The sequence below is a fragment of the Phycodurus eques genome, chromosome 18 (assembly GCF_024500275.1).
Source record: "Phycodurus eques isolate BA_2022a chromosome 18, UOR_Pequ_1.1, whole genome shotgun sequence".
Lineage (NCBI taxonomy): Eukaryota > Metazoa > Chordata > Actinopteri > Syngnathiformes > Syngnathidae > Phycodurus > Phycodurus eques.
The window spans coordinates 3702577-3724558 of record NC_084542.1 but is presented as its reverse complement, the minus strand read 5'-3'; the positions used below and the strand labels follow the sequence as shown (position 1 = coordinate 3724558).

The following is a 21982-nucleotide window of genomic DNA, read 5'->3' as shown; positions in this document are numbered from 1 at the left end:
GAAATATAATGAACACAACCGTTGACAAAGGACAGCCTTGCCAGAGTCCAACATTCACAGTGAACAAGCACGACTCACAACCGGTTATGTCAACCCAGCTCCTTCTCCCATTTTATGAGGGCCAAATGACCCGTAGTAGCGTGCCAGGACTCTGTACACCTGCCGCTCTCCACTCCTCACATCACCACAGGGACAAGGTGGAATGCCTTTTCTCAGTCCACGTCTTCCTGAGGAGTACGTTTACCCTAACGTTGGAGCCAAACCATTGTTCCTCCTTAATGGGGGGTGGGGGAGCAAAACCTTAGTGTGTCAAATTTGAAATTCTTTGCGAATCTCCTACGCAATGTTGAACATGTCTAAGATGACAGTCCCAGAAGTTTCAAAGATTTCGAGGTACTCAGGCCTGTGGAATTGATGGTAATTGCCATGTATTGTGTATCTAGCTGTCTTTTATTCAAATGACAGTTGCTATAAAGTTTTTTTTTTAGGGTTTGAAACATTTGATAACCTTTGACTGACTGGTGAACAGCCCAGAATTTACCAGACCTCTCCCTCAAAGCCAGCTGAGATTGGCTCCAGCTCACCCACAACCCTAATGAAGACAAGCTCATTCGAAAGTTAGATGGATAGAAAGAATTTGATGAGGGCATTTTTTTCCCACTTCAGAGAGCAATACTAAAATCTTTTTTCCAATTTTTCTCTTCAGATATCGACACATGTGAATCACCACAACTACCACAACTAAAAGAAGGTACAGTATAAAAAATTTTGATTCCTGTTCCATGACGATGTAAGACATTCTTTGAAGGCAGTTTTAAGGACTATAATTGTATTAATGTCATAGAAGCTGAAGAAATTAAAATAGCAATCAAGTAAATGGAAGCAAAATATTCTTTACTTTTTTTCGTTAACATTTTCAAGTGATTCAACAATATTAGGTGTGTTCATTCAGTCTTGACAGGTTTGGTTAAATCTTCTGATCTTAATTCAGCAGTTTAGGTACTTGGAAATATTTTTCTTCATTGAAAGCAGAAGATTAGACAATTTGGTCTTAAAGTCAAAAAGACTGCATTTTGTGTCCCATGTTAGCAAACTTACTTTTCAAATAGCAAAGGTACCATGAGGTGTAAAACTTCATCTTGAGATGAAGTGCAGACAAATAGCTTATCAAGTCATGATGGCTGCATTTGGGGTAAAGTGTTTTTTCCTGTCTCCTGTGGTGCTCCTCTCCTTCAGTGGACATTGTCCTCACGGTGGACACTCCAGCCGACACTGAGCCATCAGACATCATTAATCTACTGAGGGATGCTGTGGATAATGTCTCTTTGCCATTTGAGATAGCAGATAATTTAAGACTGACAAGCTGGAATTTGACCACAGGTGAGATTTTCTTTGTTCATCAGTCTCCTACACAAATGATAGAGGCCATTGTCATTGTATGTTTTTAAATAGGTTACTATTAATATTGTGGTACCAATATCTTTTTAGGCTGCTATCTGAAGTCTACCGGAGGACATGAGTGTCATTGTGAAGATTCCTTTGCTTGGTCATGTGACATCTGTGACACCTATGGTGCATGCAGCAATGCTAGTACATTCACCTGTGACTGCATTAATGGCATCCCTCCGTTTGGACAGTTCTGTAAACCAATCTCAAGTAAGTGCAGCTCTTATGAAACTGTTGAATCAACAGTCTATAAAAGTCAAGCATGGCTGGTGTCCATCAATCCATTGTCTTCTAATCATCGGGGTTGTGAGAGCAGCAGTCTAAATTGGGATGCCAAGACTTCCTTGTCTCCGGCCACCTCCTCCGGCTCCACTTAGCTGTTCCCAGGCCAGCTCTGACACATTGTTTTATTCAAATGACAGGTACTATCAAGTTTTTTACGTTTAGTAACCTTTGACTGGCTGGTGAACAATCCAGAATTTACCAGACTTGTCACCCAAAGACAGCTGACATATGCTCCAGCTCACCCACGATCCCAATGATGACAAGCTCCTTATAAAGTCGATGGTTGCATCGAATTGGATGCATTTTAGAGAGTTATACTCATATCCATCCATCCATTTTCAACGCCGCTTATACTGGTTAGGGTCGTGGGTCGCTGGAGCCTATCCCAGCTGACTTCGGGCGAAAGGCGGACTACACCCTGAACTGATTGCCAGTCAGTCGCAGGGCACATACAGATAGGGACAACCATTCGCACTCACAGTCACACCGTCACTGAGTGGGAACTGAACCCATGCTGCCCGCACCAAAGTCAGGCGAGTGTACCACTACACCATCAGTGACTTTAATACTAATATACTTTTTCTAATTCACTCTTCAGGTATCAACCCATGTCCACAACCACAACTAAAAGAAGGTACTGTATAAAGATGTTTGAAAACTGTTACTTTTTGTAAGATCTTCTTTGAACGCAATTTTAAGGACTAACGTATCAGTGTTTTAGAACCTGCACAGTTTAAGTTTAACCTGTGCTCTTCAGCTGTAACACTTTTTTTTATACTGCCACTTTTTTTATAATGCCACTTATACTGCCACTGTGGTTCTTATTCTTTATTTAGCATTTCAGTTGGACAGAACACATTTTTAAAGAGGAGTGACAGAAAGAAAAAGGAGCTGATAGAGAAAAACAAAAACAAAAATAGACAGGGGACACTATTTGTAAGAAAAATGAGCAAAACCAAAAATTTTTCGCATCATCAATTTCACATTCAATTCCAGTATTGTACGGGGCAGTATTGCTCGACCCTTTGAGGGAAGAACAGGACAATGTAAGACAGACAAGACAGGACAGGGACAGGAGGGGAATAGAGCAGGACAAGGGTAGTGGACCCGGCTGTTCAATTGGATTGCGGTGGGAGTGTCTATGCAAATTCTGAACCTCAATAGAAAAGGAATGGATGTCATGGAGTCATGGGACCTCCCAAGAGTTATTTATAGCAATCAGGGAGTGGCTTCACACCAAGCAATTGAGTGTATACACACACACGCACAATATATATCTATATATATACCTCTAATACATATCGACGTTTCAAGACGATCTAGCAGTACATATTGATAGGCGGTATCAAAGGCAGCCCCCAGGTAAAGTAGTAATACTAGTTTTGAGGTGTTGGTCTCCACAGCTCGAAAAAGATCATCAAACACTTCCATGGGGGCTGTCTCAGGAGAGGGATTCGCCCTGAAAAAGTTCAAATACATTTCTAGAGAACATTTGATGGCTATTTTTTTTAAAGAATTTTGGAAGATTTGACACCGGTCCCCCTCCTTGAGCCATCACCTTGTCATGGTGGAGGGGTTTGTGTGTCCCAGTGATCCTACGAGCTAAGTTGTCTTGGGCTTTATGCCCTTGGCTGGGTCACCCATGACAAACAGGTCCTTGGTGAGGGACAAGACAAACCACGGCTCAAAGACCCCTAATGATGATGACAAACAATGGACTTCGTTTTCCCTTGCCCGGACGCGGGTCACCGGGGCCCCCCACTGGAGCCAGGCCTGGTGTTGGGGCTTGAAGGCAAGCGCCTGGTGGCTGGGTCTGCACCCATGGGGCCCGGCCGGGCACAGCCCGAAAGGGTAACGTGGGTCCCCCTTCCCATGGGCTTACCACCTGTGTGAGGGGCCTCAGGTGTCGGGTGCAGTTTGAGCTGGGCGGTGGCCGAAGGCGGGGACCTTGGCGATCCGAATCCCGGCTACAGAAGCTGGCTCTAGGGACGTGGAATGTCACCTCTCTGGCAGGGAAGGAGCCCGAGCTGGTGTGTGAGGTCGAGAAGTTCTGACTAGATATAGTCGGACTCGCCTCCACACACAGCTTGGGCTCTGGTACCAGTCCTCTCGAGAGGGGTTGGACTCTCTTCCACTCTGGAGTTGCCCACGGTGAGAGGTGCCGAGTTACACCCTAGGTCGCAGTTCGATGATCGACTTTGTGGTCGTGTCATCGGACTTGCGGCCGCATGTCTTGGACACTCGAGTGAAGAGAGGGGCGGAGCTGTCAACTGATCACCACCTGGTGGTGAGTTGGCTCCGATGGTGGCGGAAGATGCCGGTCCGACGTGGCAGGCCCAAACGTATTGTGAGGTTCTGCTGGGAACGTCTGGCGGAATCCCCTGTCAGAAGTAGTTTCAACTCCCACCTCCGACAGAACTTTGCTCATGTTCCAAGGGAGGTGGGGGACATCCAGTCCGAGTGGACCATGTTCCGCGCCTCCATTGCTGAGGCGGCCGACCCGTTGGTGGACACCAACGGTGAGGGATGCCGTCAAGCTGAAGAAGGGGGTCCTATCGGGCCTTTTTGGCCTGTAGGCCTCCTGATGCTGATGGTTACCGGCTGGCCAAGCGGAATGCAGCTCTGGTGATCGCTGAAGCAAAAACTTGGGTATGGGAGGAGTTCGGTGAGGCCATGGAGAAAGACTTCCGGACGGCTTCGAGGAAATTCTGGTCCACCATCCGGCGTCTCAGGAGAGGAAAGCAGTGCACCACCAACACTGTGTATAATGGGGATGGGGCGCTGCTGACCTCAACTCGGGACGTTGTGAGTCGGTGGAGAGAACACTACGAAGACCTCCTCAATTCCATCAACACGCCTTCCCATGAGGAAGCAGAGTGTGGGTTCTCTGAGGCGGGCTCTCCTATCTCTGGGTTTGAGGTCACCAAGGTAGTTAAAAAGCTCCTCGGTGGCAGGGCCCCGCGGGTGGATGAGATTCGCCCAGAGTTCCTAAAGGCTCTGGATGTTGTGGGGCTGTCCTGGTTGACACGCCTCTGCAACATCGCGTGGACATCGGGGACAGTGCCTCTGGATTGGCAGACTGGGGACCGGAGGGTGTGTTCCAACTACAGGGGGATCAAACTCCTCAGCCTCCCTGGTAAGGTCTATTCGGGGGGTGTTGGAGAGGAGGGTCCGTTTGGAAGTCAAATCTCAGATTCAGGAGGAGCAGTGCGGTTTTGGTCCTGGCCGTGGAACAGTAGACCAGCTCTACACCCTCGGCAGGGTCCTCTAGGGTGCATGGGAGTTCGCCCAACCAGAGAGAGTCTTTTTTGAGGTGCTTTGGGAGTATGGGGTATCGAATGCCCTGACGCTGTTCGGTCCCTGTATGACCGGTGTCAGAGTTTGGTCCGCATTGACGGCAGTAACTCAGACTCGTTTCCGGTGATGGTTGGACTCCGCCTAGGCTGCCCTTTGTCACCGATTCTGTTCATAACTTTTATGGACAGAATTTTTAGACGCAGCCGATGCGTAGAAGGGGTCCAGTTTGGTGGCCTCAGAATTGCATCTCTGCTTTTTGCAGATGATGTGGTTCTGTTGACTTCATCAAGCCGTGATCTCCAACTCTCACTGGAGCAGTTCGCAGCCGAGTGTGAAGTGGCTGGAATGAGAATCAGCACCTCCAAATCTGAGACCATGGTCCTCACTCGGAAAAGGGTGGCGTGCTCTCTCCAGGTCAGGGATGAGATCCTCCCCCAAGTGGAGGAGTTCAAGTATCTTGGAGTCTTGTTGACGAGTGAGGGAAGAATGGAACGCGAGATTGACAGGCGGATCGGTGCAGCGTCTGCAGTGATGTGGACTTTGTGTCGGTCTGTTGTGGTTAAGAAGGAGCTAAGCCGGAAAGCGAAGTCCTCAATTTAACGGTCGATCTACGTTCCTACCCTCACCTATGGTCACGAGCTGTGGGTCGTGGCAGAAAGAACGAGATCCTGGATAAAAGTGGCCGAAATTAGTTTCCTCCGCAGGGTGTTCGGGCCCTCCCGTAGAGATAGGGTGAGAAGCTTGGTAGGAGCTCAGAGTAGAGGCGCTGCTCCTCCACATTGAGAGGAGCCAGATTAGGTGGCTGGGGCATCTGATTCGGATGCCTCTCGGACGCCTTCCTGGTGAGGTGTTCCGGGCACGTCCCACCGGAAGGAGACCCCAGGGACAACCCAGGACAGGAGACTACGTCTCTCGGCTGGCCTGGAAATGCCTCGGGATCTCACCGACGGAGCTGCATGAAGTGGCTGGGGAGAGGGAAGTCTGGGCGTCCCTGCTCAAGCGACTGCCCCCGTGACCCGACCTCGGATAAGTGGGAGAAAATGATGGATGGGTGGATGGAAAACATGAAGGGCCAGGCAAAACACATTTATTTTTATTTTAATGGGATTCAAATTAAACGGTCAAACATTTCAGAAAAGCATGATAATTTAACAAAATATAACCATAAAGAAATTAATGATGGTTGTTGTTCAGTCATATTTTTAAAAAATATTTCACAAATTCTGTCAGGGTATGTAAACTTATGAGCACAACTGTACAGGTTTGCAGTCGTACGTACCTTTGTCATATTGTTGTAGGCTACACCTTTTTCATAACCACTAGATGGCAGCATACATTTATAAAATGTAAAAGTTTTTTTCCATTTTCCCCGATACCAATGTAAAATGGACAAGATTGACTTTTGACAATTTTTGGCGGTGAAAAATGCACATTATACACGAGAAATTCCGGTAAAACTCTTACATTCATTCACCTAATATCTGAACTCTATGTAAAATGATGTTAACACTCTCATGAATACTACACTTGATGTAAATTGTTTTTCTGTGTTCCTCCTTAGCTTCAGTGGACACTCTTCTCACCATGACCACATTCAACACTGAGCCAGAGGAACTCATTGTTCAACTAAGAAAAGCTGTGGAAAATGTCCCTTTACCTTTCAACATTACAATTGATTTAATACTGACAAGCTTAAATTTGACCACAGGTGAGAATGTATTGAACATTAATTTGTTTCTGTAATCTGTCTAAAAAGTCTAGTCTTTGAGTTTTTTCAATATTTTATTAGTCAATGTAGTGGCATAATTTTTTTTCAGCCTGCTATTCAGACTTTAAGGGACAAGAGCAATGTCAGTGTGAGGATCCATATCTATGGCCATGTGACATCTGTGAGATTTATGGTACATGCAGTAATGCCAGTATGCAAACCTGCGACTGCATAAATGGAATTCCTCCAGATGGCCAGTATTGTGAATTAAGTAAGTGCAGCTACTCCGACTCCTGTTTCAGAATATGAACAACAAATTCACTATTAAGTTTGTTAGTAATTATCATGTAATGACCATGTATTTGTATACTGCGAATAAACACAACTTTTAATTTTGCTCCACAGATATAATCACCACATGTCCAACAACAACAACAACAACAACAACAACAACAACATCACCACCAACAGAAAGTGAAGTATCTGAGACATATACAACTCTTACATTCTTTCATCTAAGAACTAAACTCTCAGTCCAATTACATTCACATGGAGCTAACAGTATGAAATAAGATAGATAGCAGCATTTTAAATTGCTCTCCAAATAAGTCTTCAAATACGTCTTACGTTCTTCGGCACCAAACATGAAATATGTCGAATGAGTCTTTAGCTAACTCAAATTATTGTATAAAGTTGTAGACAGAAGTACTCTACCCTTCAGAATTATTGGAACAGTGAGGCCAATTCCTTTATTTTTTTGCGATAAATTGAAAACATTTGCGTTAGACTTGAAAAGATCTCTATGACACAAGTGATAAACATTAAAGCTTTTATTTCCAGGAATTTGCATAAGTCAACAAAATAATTCAAACGTGCCTGATAGATGTGCTTGTTGCCCAGGTATATCCTATTACATTGATTATTCAAACTATAAATAGCACTGAATGTCTTCACTTAGTTTCAGATTTTGAATTTCGCCTGCCAACTTTTTTTAATAGTTAAAGATGTAACCAACATGAACACTGTGTGAGATCTGTCTCTGGGCAAAAAACAAACAAGCAATTGTAAGGCTGAGAGAGTCATTGCACAAGCATGATTTCTTTTACATTTGTGTTTTGATGTCAAACTCAAATGTGTCCAGTTGACAGCAAATCCAAATTTTGTCTCAGTTATCCCAATACTTTTGGAAATGGAGTATATTGTACACAGTAAGTGATATATATCAGTTGTATCTGATATACCATAATATCCTTAGCAATTAAAATGGCACAATGTTTGACAACTTTTTCTTTTTCTTTACTCTTGCTAAGACATTTGTACACTACTTGAGTTAGATTAGCGAAAGGCTATTGGAATGTTTGAACACTTCTGATTCAACTTTGTTCTTCCATTAATTTTTTAGGTATAACTCGTACAACCCTGACAATAGACGGTAAATAAGTTACACACAATGACTCTTTTCTTAATTCTAATTTGTACTAATGAGGTCTCTTTTTATTTTAGAGAGGTCGTTGTCGTTCACAATGGGGATCGAATTTGACGAATTATACAACAATATAAATAATGAAGTTCACCAGAGATGTTTAGGTTCTGTAAGTAAGAATGCTCACAATTGTTATGATTGCTGTAATTATTTAACTCACGTTGGATGTGCTCACCATCTCAAACAGATTGAAACACAATCTGCGATCCATATCCCAGGTCTACTATCAGCGAATCTTTCAGGCTTCAGGTAGATTTAATTCTTTAATTTGATATTTGTTAAGCTTTTTACAATGATTTAACTTACCTACCTTTCCTTACTGTGCCTACAGTACAATGCAAGCCTTTTTGTCCTTTGTTTCATGATTTTAACAAAAGGTATCTTCAGTCACTGTGTACTCAAACAACAAACAAGAATGTAAACATTTTCTGAGATGAAGCAACATTAGACCTCTTTTAAAGGTCTACCATCAAGTTCCCCTGTAATGCTTATTCTGTTTTGAAATGTTTGATATAGGAATGGTAGCACCATTGGTGACTTTGAAATTACTGCAAATACTCCAATTCAAGACCCAGCTGTTGATGCACTTCTAGTGGCATTATTCAATGACCTGAGAAACACATTTCCTATGGTATTTGAGAGTAAGTAACTTTAATAATGTTCTCATTGGAACAACCTTAGAGACGTTTTAATATCATCTCACTATTAAGCCTATTTGTCTAGAAAATTTTCTGCAGAAAAATAATTGTCCACTCTTTGTATTGTTTTCCATTAAAGGCCGTAGAGACTTAATACTTCAACCAGATGTTTTATTTTTCGACGACACTTTGAGTGTGACATGTGGCCCGCCACCAGAAGAGCTAGAGTTTCGTATCACCTTGTCAGAGTGGACACGTGATGGTGTTTTAATAAATGAAGACGATCGACACAGCTTTTCACAAGTTAATGGAGTGCCAACACTTACGATCACAAATTATTTTTCCACTGACAATGGTAAGAATCACTTGAAGTACTTTATATTAGTACATGGTCTTTCGAAATAAATACTCAATAAAATGTATATGAGACTACTGCACAGTTGTAATCTTTTCTGGGGAAAATTGAGGAAAAGCAACTCGACCTAACCCTTTATACACTGTTTGAAATCCATTTCCCTTTATTGTAATCTAACAATTGTTGGAATACTTGGTAGTTGGTAATGAAGTCTTAATTTTAATTTGCAAAACAATTTCATTACAGGACGCTATCAATGTCAGCTGTTTGATCAGAATTCAAGTTTCCGACAGGACTCTAATGAAATACTCAGTCTTTTGGAAACACCCACAATCCAGATGGTTCCCCTCCAAAACACTATCTTGTGTGATGTTGGGCAGCAAGTGTCACTAGAGTGCACTGTCCAGGACCCCTACCAGGTGGAGTTTAAAGACATCCCAAATGCAGGTAAAACTAAAACAGAAAAGCATCAAAATTATGTCTTGCATTTGTAAAGTTATGCAGATCTACGGTTTAGCCCAAAATTATTGTTAGCCTTGCCAAATTGTGAGTTATAGTGAATTTGTATCTTTTGAATAGGCATCTTGTTGTTAGAAAACAACAAGAAAATGAGAAAATACTTGACCAATCACAAGGTTTGGGCATCGTTTGAATTTGAGCGATTCCAGTCCTGATTCAGGTTCCAAACGATTATTGATTCCGATTCTTTTAGGGTTGAAGTTTGCATGGTTTAAATAAAGGGTGTCCAAATTATGAACATCCATTTCCTTAGCAGCCCAAATTTGATTCAAGGTTCTTTATAACCAGTATCAATATCAAACCTATGAACTGAAAGGCAATGTGTGTGGAACTAACCCAATTGATGTAATATTCATTAATTAATGTTTCAGCTAAAAGTTAAATATAGCATTGTTAAAATCGTTATTTGGGACTGTTTCATCAAGTCCAATGGTTTATTTTTTTTGTCCTGTTCGGCTGTTAGGTCAAGCAGATTGGAATATCTGTATCCCTTTTATACCGAATTTTACTGTGTCACAGTGGAGTTTTTAAGCTTCCGCTGTGGTTTCTTAGTATTATAATTTAAGTTTATTGAGAATCAGAGTCGATCAGTCGAACAGAACAAAGTTTCTAGAGGGGAGAGAGAAACAAAGACAAAAGACAAAGCACTAATTGTAAACAAGATGAGAGAAGTAAATCATTACATTATCTACAATGAAACATTAAATATGAGTGTTGAATGGGGCTGTAGTGCTACACCCTGTGAGGGAAGGACAGGACAAGATAGAACAGGACAAGGACAGGAGAAGAAGCATGCAGGACAAGGGTCGTCATGCCGGCGGTACAACTGAAGTGTGGTGGTATTAATTATGTAACTGACAGAATGTTCTGTAATTGCTGTGGCCGCACCGCGGCGGCTGAGGACCCCACCCAATCAATCGAGGGGCGGGATCAGGCCCAGGGGTCCACCCGAGAGCAGCCCGGTGGATGGGACACGTCCCACACCGAGGGACCCAGGGCGGTCCACCGGCCCCACCGAGGCGCCCCAACAACCGGCCACCCAGTGGGGGCCGCAAGCACCCAATGCCACCCCCCCAGCCAACCACCCCACCCTACACCACCGCCCCACACACACCAACACCATCCCCAGGAGAGCTAGACGCCCCCCCTAACCCGCAGGGCCCGCGATGCAGCCAGTCCCCGCCCAGCCCAAGGGCGGGAGAGTGTCGCTTGTTTGTTGGAAAGGAGGGCGAATAGGGGCACCCAACAGGGGAATGATAAGGGGAGGAACCCAAGGAGCAGCCGCGGGCCATGATAGGTCAGCCCGAACACCAAGCAGTCATCCAGCCCGGGTGGCCCGGCCTCGGGTGCACCGCCATGCAAGTAAGTGAGACCCACCTCCCCCCTGTTACTATGACTGCCAGGTCCCTGACTGGCAGTCATTGGCCCTACCCCGTGTATCAGTGCCCCCCCAAGTGGTATGGTGCATTAAAATCTGGAGATGTCAGTGAGCCGAGGGAGTGGAGGCAGTGCTGCCAGGCACTACTGCCTAACAGCCAAACCCCCCCAACTACGACCCACGGCCCCCCAGAGATAGGTGTATGTGGTGCATTAAAACATGGGGAGTGTGTGTGATGCATTTAAAATCCAGGGGGGCAGGCAGGGCCGAGGGCCAAAGCGCACGGACCGGGAAACAGCACAGACACAGACACCCACACCTCCCCACCCCAAATCAGGCAGGGAAAAGAACCCCACGGTAGGACCCACAGCCCGCAGGGGACCACCCGTCTCCCGCACGGGAAAAGGAAGAAGCGACCGCAGCGGCACGCAAGGAACGGAGAGAAGAGCAGGAAGCAGGCCCGAGGAGCGACAGGAGAGTCCCACTCCTCCAACCAGCAGCCAGAGCGGGGGACCCAAGCGGGTGCAAGCCGGCACCGCCCCAGCACCCACGGAACATGGGCGAGTCACCATCACACCACCATTACTCCCCAGGAGGTCACCCCAGTGGTTCCCCCCCCACCCCCGAGATCAGGAAGGAGTGAAATAAAGTCCCGCCCCCACAGACTCTGGAACAGCAAACAGGGACAAGAGGAGAAGAAGGGACGTGTTGAAGCGCCATGTTGGTGGGGGTCCGAAATTTGATTAAACTTTTGGATTGGTGCTTGGTCGCTGATGATGATCGGATGTATTTTGGGGCTAATTCTTTGAGCTGCCGAATTGTTTGAAAGAATGAAAGCTATTCTTGCGAAAGAACGGTGAACTGATGAGAAAAATATGTATTCTCTTTTTGTACCATTTTTCAGCATCCATATGTCAATGAGACCAAAGTTATCCATATACTCCTCGAGTATACTGGAGCATTCTGGCTGATTGCTATTTTTGAGATTTGAGCGATCTATTAGGGGATTTAGTGTAAGGTTAAAATCACCTACCATAATAATTGTAGAATTGGCTGACAACTTTAACAAGTGTGAAAAGAGCATGTGAAAAAAGGCTGGATCATCTTTATTTGGAGCATATAGATTGACAATTGTGAAAAGCTTGTTAAATATTGTAGCCTGTATAATTATATATCGGTCTTCTGGATCTTCCACTGTACTATTTATTATAAAAAGTAACACAAAGATACTCCCGCCGCAAAAACAACTAAGAGCTATGCACTAGCTAAGCAGAAACACTATGGTGCTGGGACAAAATGGCGGACGAGGCACGGGCGTCGTAAAGTCGAAATGTCGTAGGTCGAGTGCGTCATAACTCGAGCACATCCTGTGTTATTAATAATAATATGAAATAAAAAGCTTTAATAATTGCATTGGAGACAGAGGGAATGTTGTGTACGTACATACATTTATTTTTAATTTACATTTATTTTAAATATGTGTGCTTGTTTTCATGTGCTTGACTGACTCAACATTAGCCATTAGGTTGAACAAACGGCTGCGAGTGAAAGCTATCCCCACAAGGACGTCTGGACTTGTGGTTAAAAATCACTCATGAGTACGTTCACTGCATAGTGCGCTGTTCCTTACGCAAACGATTCACTCATCGCACTAGTACATCGTTCCTTAGAGGATCACAAACGAAGAAGTTCAATGAACGAATCATTCGTGTCTCATGGATCGCGAATGACAAGTTCAATGAACGAATCACTCTTCACTTCTTCAGTTCTTATGTTCCTCAGCGCTGGTGAAATGCAAATCACATGGCAGTACGTTTAATGAAGTCCCGCCCCTGCCTGCACGCTAGCTGTTCATTGATCATTCGCTAAAGATTCAGAATTGAGTCAGAACGCTTCAACAGTTACGTTTCCCCTCCCAACCGGTTCTCAATTCTCGATCCCCAACCCTACCAGTCACACAACAGTGGTGTGGAGTTTTCTTGTTCTTGTGTGGGTTTTACTGAATTAGGGATTTTCAAAAATTCACAAAGCAAAATTCACTTTTAGAATTTATTTATTTTATTTACTTAACTATGGAAATAATTGTGATCACTTTCACAGTGCTGTGTGTTGTTTGTCCATGTTTAGAAACAGGCCCTGCAATCCGACATCTGATAACAATCACACAGGCAGACTGTGATAACCAAGAATTAAACATTACTTGTCAAGTGATTGATTTTTTGCAATTCAAACGGATTCTAACATTGGTGTTAGTGGCTGATGGTAAGTATTGACCAAGCAATGACAACACATTTAATATGATACAGTTCAGGCTTTTTTCTAACCATTCTCTCTCACTTGTAAACATGTATTGTCTTACCAGGTGCATTCACATGTGATGCTGATCCAGTATTTGGAAATGGATTTTTAAATGATACGGGTAGAGCTACTTGTGAACTAAATGAGGTGGGAGAGAAGACTGCCATTTGCAGGGAAAGTGGAGAATGGGAAGATCGAGCAGACAATTGCACCCTCCAAAGGATTGCGCAACTAATCTTTGAATCTGGGGTGAGTGAGCTGGTTGGCTTGATTTTTGTTTCTTTTTTTTCTTTGGCACACAACTGAAACTGCAAGGACTATTTGCGTTATTGGAGAACCAATGGGAGTTGTTTCCCCAGTAGGGGTTTTCTGGACTTCCATTAAGGCAGTAAAATCACAAATGATAAAACACTGCATTTGATCGATGAACTACAAATCTGAGTTTGTTGAAACATTAGATACATTTGGCTGAGTTGGATAATTTCACTGTTGTGTGTAGAAACCTTGAGCCATGCACTGATTGTAACACTGTTTTTTCCCCTTTGCAAAATCAGTTTTTGACTGAAGGGACGTTGTCAGATTTCTTGGAAGAACTCAGGATCACCACTCTTGAACTAAGTCAGCAAGTGACTGAATCTCCTAACAATATTGAGGCCATTGTTACAATTCTCAACAATGTAGCAACGTTTGTAACAACATTTAATATCGAGATAAGTCAGGACTCCATGGAGGTATGTGTTTTCTTGCTGATCTAACAACAGATGTTAAAATAAGTATTGACTGTTTTTCTTTCTCCCCTTTTACTTTAGGATATTCTTATCACTACTGATGTCCTTACTAGAGATGAGGCAAGAGAATCATGGGACATTCTCAACCTTGAAGCAGTCATTGAGACCATAGAAACAAGAAACATCACTCCCAGAAATGAGAGTGTCAGCTCATTATTGTTGTTTGGTCTTGAGGGTATAGCGAGTAGGCTAATCAATGCCTCGTTTAACATTGAAACACCTTTGATTCTCTTGAACAAAACTACATTCACCAACACTTTCAATGGGGATTTTAATTCTACAGTGGAGATAGACATAGAGGAGTCTAGTGGGCCAACAAACCTCACTGTGATAACCTTTGAATCATTGGATAATGTACTTCCCCCAAGAGATGAAAACAACTCTACAGGCAGGGTAATCAATGGGAGAGTCGTACTTGTTCAGTCTGACACCACCGTGGACAATGTCTCTTTCACATTTGACATTATAAATGAGACTCTGGGGAACCCTCAGTGTGTGTTCTGGAACTTTACTCTCTTTGAAGGTCTTGGAGGATGGGACGATGAAGGCTGCGAGCTAGTTGACAGAGATGACGAAACGGTTACATGTCAGTGTGACCACCTAACCTCCTTTTCAATGCTAATGTCACCCTTTGTTCCAAACAGACGTGTGTTGGATTTCATAACCTACATTGGCGTCGGTATTTCCATGGCATCCCTAGTTATATGCCTCATTATTGAGGCGTTTATATGGAAAAAAGTTAGGAAGAGCAACACATCACACTTGCGCCATGTTTCCATTGTTAACATTGCACTGTCTCTCCTGATTGCAAACATTTGGTTCATTATTGGTGCAAGTATCTCGGAAGGTGATCAAAGGAATCCAGATGCATGCACTGCTGCTACCTTTTTCATCTGCTGGCTAAATTGGGAAAGGTCACGAGCGCTGCTGGCATTTGTGATCCCGGCACTGCTCATTGTGTTTATAAACATTGTAATCCTAATTGTGGTGATAGTAAAAATACTGCAGAGTCGGGGGATGACAAGCACTGCACAAGACGATGAGAAGTATGTCCTGGTGGTCATTATTCGGAGCTTGGCCATCCTCACACCCTTTTTTGGAATAACTTGGAGTCTTGGAGTTGGAATCTTAATTGACCCAACTAATCTAGGAATGCACATAGCCTTCGCCTTCTTCAATTCTCTGCAGGTGAGTTTCTGTTATTGTTTTGTATGTATATATTTTTTTGGTGTTTTATATGGTTTCCTTTTATTAGAGGTTCACGAACAAAGGAAGGCAATGGCTCAGGTTTAAGCCTGGTGGCCGTGCGAACCTCTAATAACCTGGTTCTTTTATTCTGGTCGAGGTGATTCTTCAATGATCAGGCCGGATGAAAAGTGTAACAATTTATTCGAGCCAAAAATACAGAGCTAAACTACAAGGTTGGTGAAGCTTCAGCGCTAAGGTCTTCCACACGCAGCTCGAACAGCTCCAGGTGAAAAGACTCCGGAAGTCTGCTGCCATAGTCTTTTATAGTGGAGTCTCTGCTTTCTGTCGTGATGTCATGCAGTCGCGGACCATTCCTAGCTTTGACTTGGTGTGTTGATTTTTGTGCGAGTGTTGCTCTGTGCGACCAGGTGTATTATACGTACAAGTGTATATATAATGCAACTATATGTTTGTGAGAGGAGCTGTGTGTGTATCTGTAATAGAAAGTGGAGAACAAAAATGTGTATGCAGTGTTGTGTAAGCATGCAGTTTATAAGTTACTTTCTTTCGTTTTACTTTTTATTATTATTCAGTCTTGTCTATATTAAGTCAATTTAAGAACATTCTTAATTATAATGTAAGTGGGCAGATGTGTAACCACTGTGCAGTTAAACAACAAATTATGTACAATCATTAACTTATTATCATTGACTTTAACACCTCGCAGAGGCATGATGTAGTGGTAAAGGGAATTACTGGGAGGCGAATATCACAGTAATTTACTACACTCGGAACAGAGCTGATTTTGGAGCATTCATTTAGTTTTTCTGATAATGATATCGCCATGTTGTTGCTCTAGCCATACAATATTGTATTAATTAGCAAGGAGAAGAACGTGGACCATTTTCCCAATATTCGCTATTACTGGTACAGGAGAGGAACGTGGACCATTTTCCCAATATTCGCTATTACTGGTACATCTGTGGTGGCATTGCAAACAAAAACACAAAAATAAAAAAATTGTTCGCAGAATCCTATAGCCACTAAAATGAAATCTCATGAGAGTTGCCAAACACAGGAAATTTTATGATTTCAAGCATGACAAAGATCCAAGACAACGAGGCTTCATTTTATCCATCCTTGCTAGCTTTCCATTAAGCACTTGGATTTACCAAATTGAACAATCCTGTTATAAAAAATCAAAAGGAAAGAAAAGAAAAAGAAATAAATATCAATGTGTAGTGTCCCTTCGAAATTGGTAATTCAGAACTGCCATAACAAGTTCTGATATTAAATGTATGATGAGTCAACATACATACATGTGGATGTGGTTGCATGTTTTACAATGCACAACATTGTTCATCTAAAAATGTTTCTTGTTTTCTAAAATTTCTCTCTATCTTCACATAGGGTTTCTTCATATTAGTTTTTGGAACTCTCTTAGACAAAAAGGTAAGTGCCTCTAACAGGAAAAAAAGGCAATTTTTGTGTGAGTGTTTGTGCTGCAATTATGCACAATTAAAATGAGCATGGCAATCACAATGACTGCATTTCAGCAGTCTCACAACTGTCCTAGTTTTGATGTTATCTTTGCTTAGATTTCCTTCATTGTGTTATTGGTAACACACATTAGCAAATGAGTATAAAAGTCACAAACTTGTCATAACTCCTCGCAGAATCATCGACCTAGAATTTTACAGTAGTATGCTAATTTGTGTGCATAAACGTTTTTCAGGTCCGGTCAGAAATTTCAGTTTTCAAATCGTCTACAAGTTCTGGAAGCGGGACAAGGGTAAGAACAGAACTCATCCACATTTTGTTAGCAGATCACAGATCCTTTCTCCAACAATGTTTTTTATGTGTGGTTTTGTCAATTCTTTTAGACGACGAGTTCTGCAAATTCATCAAGTGGATGGCAGATATGGAAGAACTTTGGAAGAAGAGGTATAGCATCTTTTGAAAAGTGTGCGGTATACCTCCTATGTTCATAAAGCACAAAACCTAAGTTGTAGTGGTTTTTAACCTTGTTTGTACATTTTTGTAGCTCATTCTGAGCACATATTCATCTCTCTGTTGTCAGTTACCAATGGTAGTTACAGTCGTATCATCGCAAATAACATGGGAATCCACTGATTACATTATATTTTACATATCAGGTCAGAATACTCAGAAACACCAAAAACTGACTAGCTACACATCCATATGAGCTTACAGTACATAAAATGCAGATTTTAAATGGTGATTTTATTTATGAAGGGGAAAAAAATATATTCAGAGCTACCTGACCCTGTGTGAACAAGTAATCGCCCGTAAACCTAATAACTGTTTGGGCCACATTTTGTTAGCAGATCACAGATACTTTCTCCAACAATGTTATCATAACTGTTTGGGCCACTCTCAGCAGCAACTGAAATAGAGCGTTTTCAAAACTTACAATGAGTCTTTCACACCTCTGTGGAGATATTTTGGCACACTCTTTCTTGCAGAATTGTTTTAATTCAACAACTCTTGAAGGCTTTCAAGCATGAGCGGCCTTTTTAAGGTCAAGCCACAGCATTTCATTTGGATTCAAGTCAAGGCATTGACTAGGCCACTCCAAAACCAGAGTTTTTAACCCACTGAGAACCATTGGCTCTGATTTGGCAGTACTAATTCCGATTCTGCCAGCTACGCACGCAGCTGTAAACTGTCCCAACAAACACAGTAATGTTGCTCCTTCCCTGAGACAATTTTAGTTCAAGACTTTCCCACCAACCCTTTGGACCAAATTATGTCAAGATGGGATGATCAACATGACCCAGTAAACAAAGCAACATATGACAGCAACCAGGATGTAGCATCTAGCCATTTGCTACAGTTTGGTCACGGATTGAATCCATTTTGTTCATGTTTTTCAGGTGGCAACAACGTGTCATCAGATTTATCTTCATCTCAGGCGATCAATGCTTGATGTCTCCTGCGAACATCTCTGCTCAGGCTGACCAAGCAACAAACTGTTTCCAGAAAGTGTGTGAATGCGCAGAGATAAGCTGTTACACTAATGCTAAAGTACTTTAATACTACTGTCCCGTTGTCTACTTATTATAATTCCATCCACGACTCTATCAACTAAACACATTTGACAGCAGTACTATTGCCTTGAAACTGGTGACCTATTTAGGATTTACTTTGTCCCAAACAGACCCCAAACACTGTTACTTGTTTCTAAATATTGGACTCTATCTGCATGATCGTAGGCAGGTTTACGAACAAAGAAGCAATCGTGTGGCAATGATACGATAACTTTTTTTTTTTTTTTTTTTTGCTGTCAAGTTTGCAAAGTATCTAAGGATTGCTAAATTACCAATTGCTTTAAATCATTAACCAATGGTATAGTCCTCAAAATATTTCTTCTGCATTTTGGTTGGTGACGTAATCTCACAGAAAATAATTGATGATTTTGTATGGATACGTGATTGTTAGAGTTGTTAATTTAATAACACATTAGACCCAAAATATTGTAATTAATTTGCGAAGGGCTTTTTCTTTTGTCTGACCTGTCCAGGCAAAGTTTTGATTATCCTACACAGGTCAGTGAATTTGCATGAATTTACTGGAGGTGCATTGCAACGACTGGCATAGGATTATCAGTTGAAGTAAAATTATTAAAGAATAAATATCACAGCATGACAGGAGGCAATTTAAAAGCATTCACTGTTTTCATGATTTATATCATTAAATAAGTTTGATACACTTGCAAGACAACGTTATCATAAGCTGTTTGAAGCACTTTACAAATATATGTGTGATAAATTATACCTTATACTTAGTGTGTACAGTATGTTTCCTCTAATCAAATGTACAATACAACAGGTAACTCTTGACAAAAGTCACAGAGGCTCAGGATTGTCTTACTTTTAAAATGTTTAACGTTCTGTAATACGCTTTACTACTTTGCGGAATTATTCTTTAGTCACAAAACGTTAGGGATACTCAGCTTTGGAGTGAAATTTCAGGATTAACCTAAAATGCCTTTCAACCTTTACAGGTGGACTTAATTTGACCTTCTTTCAACATTTGAATGCACTGGTCAATCACTTCAATGTTTCACTACATTTTGCACATCTTTCTGTTCTTTATCAAGGAGCTGAATGACAAAATTAGCAACACTCTAAGCACAATAGCCACTGTCCTCTGAAACATCCCGTTTGAAGCTTTGTAATGGCGAGGTACTGTTGATTAGGTTAAATTTTGGTCTCTTGAATGTAAAGAGCGAGATGAAGAGGACTGTTTAAATACCAAGTCTAATTAAACCAGGAAACTAATTGGTCAATTCATGGATCAAACACTTTTTGTGTATTTTTCTGTTCATCTCCTTGTTAGAGAAGAGCAAGTTGTTCAAAAACTACCTGAACATTGAACAGTTGGTCAAAATAAGAGTAATACGCAGTATACAGTGCATTTTAGACTCAACCTAAAATTTTACCTGAAAGCCAAATATCCCGAACTTTTTGTGAGTAGTGTATGTATTTTTAGTGCAGAAGCAGTTATATACTGACTGTGTTAGTCAAGGACATCATTTGTGTAACACTATTGTACACGTTTGTATATTTTTCCTGTCTTACCTGTTAGTGTTATTTAACATACTTCCATTAAGGGAGTATATTATACTATGTTGCGATACAGTATGTTCCGTGTTCAAATGATTCAATAATTAATTCAAGACATCATTAAAAACATAGATAATGAAGTGTATTTGTAAATTAATGTGTACGTGATGATTAAAATGTTGAACCCAAGCAATGAATTGTGCTTTGAAATTGCTTTTGTCCTTCAGAAAATTGCAGTTGCATGCATTTTATGACTTAAGCATAGGATATTTTGTTGGGCCTTAGCAGTGCTAACACACACACACACACACACACACACACACACAAAAGAAAGTAAAAAAATTGAGCAAGATATTCGACAGGGAGCGCAGTGGGAGAAATGAATATGAATGTAAATGCCCCCAAAAATAGTATGGTGGCCCATCGACAATGTTGCTGCTACTGGTGAGGGCAGGAACACTCCCGGGCTCACACAGAAGGACACACAAATACTGCAGCTTCCATCATCAGGAACTCAAGTGTTGCTGGTGTAATGTAAAGCACTGGAGGACGTGTCCTAACGAGGTCACAAGGAATACACAGACAACAATAAAGACCCCTCTCATGGAGAACAGAGCTGCCACAAAACCCAATAATGTGGACGGGAACCGCATTCACGCTGTAATCTCTCAAACGTTGAGGGTGACATCCAACACGGCTTGCCCTGGCAACCCCATTTTACATCGCCAAAAATAATATGCCGCTATATCTTGGTGTGATGTCATCAAGCGGACTGGAGACATTTTTGTTGCAATATTCATCAAACCTCTTGCTACCGCTATATGCTAATTTAAAGGTATCTGAATGCTAATTTAAAGGTATCTGCTCGCCAGTTGACAGAACACAAACTCAATCTGGATGCTGATGAAATTCGTCTTTATTTACAGGAACCCAAGTCATCTCTTCAGGCAGTCTACACTCATGAAAACATTTTCACAAATACCAGATTACTCTCTCAACTGGACAAAATCAACAATACTCCCAATAACAGCAAACTCATGGAATCCATCCATCCATCCATCCATCCATCTTCTACCGCTTATCCGAGGTCAGGTCGCGGGGGCAGTAGCTTTAGCAGGGACGCCCAGACTTCCCTTTCCGCAGCCACTTCATTCATCTCTTCTGGGGGGATCCCAAGGCGTTCCCAGGCCAGCCGAGAGTCTCTCCAGCGTGTCCTGGGTCGTCCCCGGGGTCTCCTCCCGGTGGGACGTACCCGGAACACCTCATCGGGGAGGCGTCCGGGAGGCATCGGAATCAGAGTCCCCAGCCACCTCATCTGGCTCTACTCTGAGATCCTCCCAGATAACCGAGCTTCTCACCCTATCTCTAAGGGAGAGCCCGGACACCCTGCGGAGGAAACTCATTTCGGCCGCTTGTATCCGGGATCTTGTTCTTTCGGTCACGAACCACAGCTCGTGACCATAGGTGAGGGTAGGAACGTAGATCGACCGGTAAATCGAGAGCTTCGCCTTTCGGCTTAGCTCCTTCTTTCCCACAACCAGTCTACATGTGTTTTGTGGACTTGGAGAAGGCGTTCGACCGTGTCCCTCGGGTGGTCCTGTGGGGGGTGCTTCGGGAGTATGGGGTACCGAACCCCCTGATACGGGCTGTTACCGAACAGCCCGTATCAGGGGGTTCGGTACCCCATACTCCCTGTACGACCGGAGTCAGAGTTTGGTCCGCATATCCGGCAGTAAGTCGGACTCGTTTCCGGTGAGGGTTGGACTCCGCCAAGGCTGCCCTTTGTCACCGATTCTGTTCATAACTTTTATGGACAGAATTTCTAGGTGCAGCCGAGGCGTAGAGGGGGTCCGGTTTGGTGGCCTCAGTATTGCATCTCTGCTTTTTGCAGGTGCTGTGGTTCTGTTGGCTTCATCAAGCCGTGACCTCCAACTCTCATTGGAGCAGTTCGCAGCCGAGTGTGAAGCGGCTGGGATGAGAATCAGCACCTCCAAATCTGAGACCATGGTC

General features: G+C 42.7%; 1 protein-coding gene across 1 annotated transcript; it reads left to right on the top strand.

Annotated features, from left to right (window-relative positions):
* The first annotated feature begins 1492 nt into the window (after positions 1-1492).
* On the top strand, positions 1493-20156 carry LOC133416844 (adhesion G protein-coupled receptor F5-like). Its single transcript, XM_061704096.1, has 19 exons — positions 1493-1656; positions 2330-2365; positions 6590-6736; positions 6846-7007; positions 7142-7210; positions 8139-8168; positions 8240-8328; positions 8407-8468; positions 8736-8860; positions 8997-9212; positions 9459-9659; positions 13237-13371; positions 13472-13656; positions 13962-14138; positions 14217-15383; positions 16794-16835; positions 17119-17175; positions 17267-17327; positions 18281-20156. Exons 3-19 carry the CDS (start codon positions 6613-6615, stop codon positions 18331-18333), a joined length of 2955 nt encoding a protein of 984 aa, XP_061560080.1. The 5' UTR covers positions 1493-1656; positions 2330-2365; positions 6590-6612; the 3' UTR covers positions 18334-20156.
* Positions 20157-21982: the final 1826 nt, after the last annotated feature.

What these genes read in the sequence shown, in the direction of transcription:
- LOC133416844 (XM_061704096.1), top strand. Translation starts at nt 6,613, where the DNA reads ATGACCACATTCAACACTGAGCCAGAGGAACTCATTGTTCAACTAAGA. An exon ending in ATTTCCTATGGTATTTGAGA is followed by an intron (nt 8,861 to 8,996) that starts GTAAGTAACTTT and finishes TTTCCATTAAAG; the next exon opens with GCCGTAGAGACTTAATACTT. An exon ending in ATTGGTGTTAGTGGCTGATG is followed by an intron (nt 13,372 to 13,471) that starts GTAAGTATTGAC and finishes TTGTCTTACCAG; the next exon opens with GTGCATTCACATGTGATGCT.